We start from the raw sequence: 6,159 nt of genomic DNA on the forward strand, positions 1-6,159 counted from the left end.
GGGGGGGGCGGTCGGTGTGTGTGTGTGTGTGTGTGTGTGTGTGTGTGTGAGTGATGTAATGCGTCTCCTGCAGGTATATATATAGCGGCATGGCTGCAGCGCGTGCATGCAGATCCATGTCGCTCGTGCGCCGCTCATTGCGCCTCTCGGTCTGGGAATGAGCCGCAGCGTCTTCTTCGTCTTCTTCTCACTTCACTGGAAAGACAAACGCCGGGAGGCTGCTCTCACAGCCAGACCCGGGATGGGCACTCTTTCGGCCCTGCGGACGGTCCTGGTGCTGGCTCTGGTGGTCGGACTGACGGGATGCGCCCCCGGCCTGAATGGGACGGCGGAGCGCTGGGAGGCCATGTACTCGCGCTCCCTGGCGCGGATCCCGGGGGAGAAGCGCGAGGAGATGGGCCGGGACAGCAACTACTTGCAAGGCATTAAACGGTTGCGGAGACTCTACTGTAACGTGGGCATTGGCTTCCACATCCAGGTGTTACCGGACGGAAGAATTACTGGGGTTCACAACGAAAACCGTCACAGTAAGTTGTACCAATTATTAGTAGAATAAAAAAAGAACCTGCTGATTATTTCACTTTACACATTAGACGCGCTGTTTGGTGGAATAACTATTCGTGACAGTTTAAATAACTTCAGAAACAAAAGAGGTGATCATAAATTTGAGACAATTATTTAAATGTTTTATGATATATGAAACACATTTAAGCGAAATTATTGCAGCGTGTTTTTACTCTCTGACACCTGGTAGAAACCTCTCCTTCTCCCTCTGTTGAGATGCTCAGTCAGTGAAGTTTTATCGATCCCTGCATTGAGCAACATCTGGAGCCTGCCCTGCCACCTCTGAGCAGATCAGTGCTGTATGTAACCAGAACCTGCAGTGACTCAGACAGATCCTAAAGTTAGGACACAGCTGTTCTAAGAGACATGTTCACTCCACATAGACACAAACACCACAGAAGAAGAGTTACAAATGTTTAGTCCCCCAGATGTAATATTTGTCCTGTGACTGTGAGGCTTTGTGTTCTTCCGGACTATTTTGAGATGAGGCAGGTATAAGGGGACATCAAGAAGTCACTTTTAAGCTTTTATGAGGTTGGAACAAAAACAACTTAAAAACACATCATCAGTGTGTCTTTGAGAATATGCCTCTACACCCAACTGACAGATATTTCACTGTGCAGTAATCCAAACTAACATCCAGAATTATCCACATCCTTCTTCTTCAGACCATATGAGATTGTGTTCTGTCCTGTTCTAGTTTGAGTGTTCAAGAAGATTAAAGGGTTGGATTATCCTTTAGTGTAAAACTGGACAGTAAATCATCTGTTTATCGAATAGATCAGTCCTGCTTAGAGCTGCACCTGAGCGGCAACACCTGCAGCATCCATGTGTGTGTGTTGTGAGTCCGTTGTTAGTCTCTAAGTTTGCATTGTTTGTCTCCCTGCAGGTGTGCTGGAGATCTCTCCGGTGGAGAGAGGCGTGGTGACTCTGCTGGGCATCCGCAGCAGACTCTTTGTGGCCATGAACCGTAAAGGGAAGCTCTACGGATCTGTGAGTGCCCAAACATGGAGACTAAGTGTCACACATCGTAATACCAAAAACGCACAGTGCCCCACATACAACACAGACACACACTGTCTTACACTACACAAACACAATGTATCACACACAGCATAAACACACACTGTCCCACAAACACTGTCCCACACACAACATAGCAGCTTTCAAAAGCAATTTACGCTTCCTTATGAAGCGGTCTTTGAAGTAACATCCAGTGTTTCCACGGCAACGATAAGCATTCTGTCTGTCATGATGGCTCATCATGGCGCCCGCCTTAACAAGATACATCCTGTTAATACTATAAAATTACAGATTTCTATTTGATAACTGTTGAAAATATTTGATGTAATATAAATACTCAACAAAAAAAGATAAAACGTGCGTATAGTCTTTTTTTAAAAACCTATTTTAATGTCAACCTCGTAATACAATTCAACATATTGTACATTTAACATACAAGCAGAATAAAGAAGCCAAAGGCTAAAAACAGGGGACTTAGAAAAAGAAAAAAGAATAGTAAAAGCAGTTTGAAATGAAATATTTTGTAAAAAGTGCAATGTGTGCAGGTACAGTATATGTGAATGAGTAAGGTTGTATTACCAGGTTGATTTACCATCAAAATAACAAACTATCCTACTATGTGCTCGCTCCGATTATAAGAGTTCATCAGAGCCTTCACAGACATTAACGGTACTTGGAAAGAGTTTCTGGAGTCACTAAATATGTTTGTACTAACACACAGTCTAAAACAGAAGCATTCAGTCTGAAAGTAGAGTGAAAGGACATGTTTTCTATTTTAACTTGTGACACAGTCTGTATTTGCTGGTTTTGATTAAAAAAACTGTTTCTACATTTTTGTTCAACATTGCATTTTAACATTTTGTGGGATCATCACATTGTTTTAAACAAACATCAAAAATGGCTCCTTCCAAACATCTGCCCAAGTATTACTAGTTTATTTGACACCAGTTAAACTGTGACACTGGTCATTCTCTTATCGCTCTTCTTTCTTTCTCTTGTAGTGGAGAAAACTAAGAATACGTGACACATATAATACTGTACTTTGCAGCCATTCAGGACTTTAAATACTGAAACTTGGCAGATGGTTTTTGTGTTAAGGACCAACCTACTGTCTAGACAGACTCAAATACATCAACTCAGATAAGTTTGCATTTTCCTTCTAAGATCTTCAACAACAATATTCTATTAAAACTGAGGTTGTGATTTTCACGTTCCCATTCTGAATTCCATCAGTGCAGACATTTATTCCTTTAAAACAAGGATCTGGCCAGCTTCTCTTGTCTGCCACAAGAATACATGAGCAAGTGCTGTGATGAAAACAATTCAAAATTGGTCTATAAATAACACACAGCGTGTACTGTGAACAGTCCGTTCTAGTGTCCAGTGTGCGTAATGTATCAAATCTGAAAGGGCCTTAACATTATTGTAATATAGGAACACTGTGGCTATTCCCTCCTGAGTTTAACCTTGAATCACCTCTTCCCTTACAGAAAAACATTATCAGACTTGTAATTTTAGGATCACTCCATTTATTTATTTATTTTTTAGCCAGACCACACCACTAATGGTGCAGACTTACTGTGAGAAAACCCATGTTGCATAAAAATGTGCCAGCCAGCCCCGCTGCTCACCTGTTGTCTTGACATAAATAATCTTTTCATACAATGCACTATTTATATTTTACACCCTGCTATTGACCTGCTATTTCGTACTGTGCAATAACAAATCTGATGTCTGTTTATCCATTTAATTTTAGTATGCTGCAAACTGTAAATGAGTCCTACCACACATATTCCACCTTCCGTTAACTAGGGTCACTCTTTTTTCTTTTTTTTGACCCATACTCTTCTTGTTGTTGTTGTTTTCTGTTTTTAGCTGTGTGCACTTTAAGGGGAAGCCAAGTAATCTCGTTGTACAATTTGTATAATGACAATAAAGTCATTCTATTCTATTATTTTCAATAAAAACTGCACTTCATTAGGTTTATCTACGTAGTGACAACATCAGCCTGGGCTATGCAGAAAGCTATCTGCAATGCATGCTGGAAAGCCCACTGACAAACCAAGACGGTGGTGGTACTTTCTCTTTCATTTAATTTTGAACTTTTAAGCATGCAGGACAGAGACAGGACGGCAGATAGAGAAGGAATTCAGAGAGCGGGGAAAAACACGCAGGAAAGCAGCTGCAAGTGTGACTGGTCCCTGTGCCAATCACTTGGAGGACAACATTCTCCATAAATGGGGTGCAACCTAAAAGCTAGATCATCTTGCCCCCTCATGGTGCTTTTTCTCCATCATTGTGTCAAAATACTCCTCATCTCAAGACAAGTGAGCAGCCAAGGTGTCTCTAGAAAAAGCTATTGCTAGCTCTATTGCAAGCTGCTTTATTAACTTCTGCAACTGTGTTGTTAATGTTTGGCTCACTAAAAACAGGTTTTGAGCAAACTTTCTTACTAACTGGTATAGAAGCTGAACCAACACATTATTCAGGACTTTGTGGAAGTTATTGGTCAATTACAGGTGGCCCTGTCATGACTCCTCCCCTGCTTTCTAGTGTGTTTGAATGGGACCTTAATTTATTAATTGAACATCACGCTGTGAATAAGAATACTTAAAATTAGAGATTGAAACTATGAACTCATTTAGGACCACTTTCTCTTCTGTACAGTCAGACGGATTTTTACAACCAGTTGTGACAGCTCCTGCCTGATGCAGAAAAGCAGGTTTAAAACACTCCAGAATAGCTTCACTTGGCCTCAGATTTTACAATCTTTATATTCAGCCTGTGTTTTATACTGAGCAACTTTGCCAGGGGGCAACAGATAGTTGTGTTGTGAGCTCAGTGGTTTCTGAATAGACAACAGAAATAAAAGACAACTTTGTCTGCAATTGTTGGCAGATCTCAAGGTGATAGATAGTTTACATCTTGTGAGCCAGACTCCAGCTTGTCATGTTGTTGTGACAGACCACAGATGTTTTGTAATGGCTGATTTTTGTGCAGGGTCGCACTGAGTTGTAAATTGAAAGAACTGTTTAGGGCTCATCTCGCACTCCCCTCTAAAGTACTCAGAAGAATCTACGCCGGTCCAAACACTCCATACACAAAATGTTGGTAGTTGGTTTGAATTTCTTCCAAGACAAAGACATTTAAATTTTGATTACAATACTAAAATTGACTCTGTGCAACACAAGATATGACCCAAAGCATTTGTCAGTCTGTTTATTGTAATCAAACCTCAGTAAAATGTTTTTAATTTGGGTTTATATCGCTGTTTGTATCGTTGTTCACTGTTCATAGAGGAGGAGGGGAGATCAACCTATTATTATTATTATTAACTAGTGAAATGTTGAAATGTTTTTTTGTGTGCCTGTGTAAAGCACTTTGAATTGCCTGGTGCCTGAAAGGTGATATATCAATAAACTTACCTTAGCTAACCTCACCCTGTGAACCCTGTATCATTTGGCTGGCAGACACAGAAACAACATCTCTGTGCAACAGAGCTGTTTGCTTATGATTAAAGGTTCCTTTGTGCAGTAATTTATAGTAAAACGTGCCAAATTCTATGAAAATCCTCCTCATTTAAAAAGCATTTCATTCATAAAATACCTAGGCTCATAGCAATAGCCAGTTAGAGTGGAGAAAAAAACACCTGTTGCGAGTTGGTGGTAACTGCGCCGCAGTATTCATAACAGATGTCGAGCACAAACTTTCCAGTAATCAGAAAAACAGTTTCACCTCTGTATGACTGAAATTCTGTGACACAACAATAGTTTATCCATCCATTCTTCCTGAACCAGATCCAGAGTAGGTAAAGCAATAGTACTACATAAACAATATTTTTACCAGCTGACTGAGTAAAACAGCCCACTCAGAGCCTGGTGTCCTGATTCCTGCCTGACTCACATCATTCATCATTTCAGAGTCTGACTTTTGTGATTGAAGCAGCTGCTACAATAGCCCTGCAGTCAGAAATAAAGCAATTGTTTGATAGAAATCACCACGAACAATATAAAAAATTCCCCACAGCTTTGTTTTGTCTTTGCCGCTGAACAATCAGCATTTTGAAATAATTTGATATCTCTTCCATCTCTTTTCTTCCAGTTACACTTCAACAACGAGTGTAAGTTCAAGGAGAAGCTCCTCGCCAACAACTACAACGCCTACGAGTCAGCCATCTACCCAAAGATGTACATCGGACTGAGTAAGAACGGCAAAACAAAACGAGGAAACCGAGTGTCCCCCGCCATGACGGTGACACATTTCTTACCCAGAATCTAGAGGGATCAGAAATAGACTTCACCTCAATATGGAGACACGGGAGGGGTGGGGCTCCAAACCATGATGCACTTTCAGCACAAGCTTTATGCAAGTGTATCATATCTGATCTTATTCTTTGATTTTCTAAATTTTGTATTTATGTTTAACAACAGTTTTGTATTTTTTTCTAGAATGGGCTGTGTTTTGTCTAAGAGTCAAATTATTATTTATGTTTTCGTTTTCTAATTTATCAGAAATTTGCTGCTATGTTATAAAATCTATGGATGTTTTGCACTGATTGAAAAAGAACCAGTA

General features: G+C 40.4%; 1 protein-coding gene across 1 annotated transcript; it reads left to right on the forward strand.

The window, feature by feature from the left end:
- Positions 1 to 211: 211 nt before the first annotated feature.
- Positions 212 to 5,865, forward strand: fgf4 (fibroblast growth factor 4; the record flags this gene model as incomplete). The annotated part of the gene is made up of 3 exons (XM_079340204.1): positions 212 to 527; positions 1,454 to 1,557; positions 5,689 to 5,865. The coding sequence occupies exons 1-3, from the start codon at positions 242 to 244 to the stop codon at positions 5,863 to 5,865; spliced, it is 567 nt and encodes a 188-aa protein (XP_079196330.1). The 5' UTR covers positions 212 to 241.
- Between the last annotated feature and the right edge of the window lie 294 nt (positions 5,866 to 6,159).

The sequence above is a fragment of the Symphodus melops genome (assembly GCF_947650265.1).
Source record: "Symphodus melops genome assembly, chromosome: 3".
Classification (NCBI taxonomy): domain Eukaryota; kingdom Metazoa; phylum Chordata; class Actinopteri; order Labriformes; family Labridae; genus Symphodus; species Symphodus melops.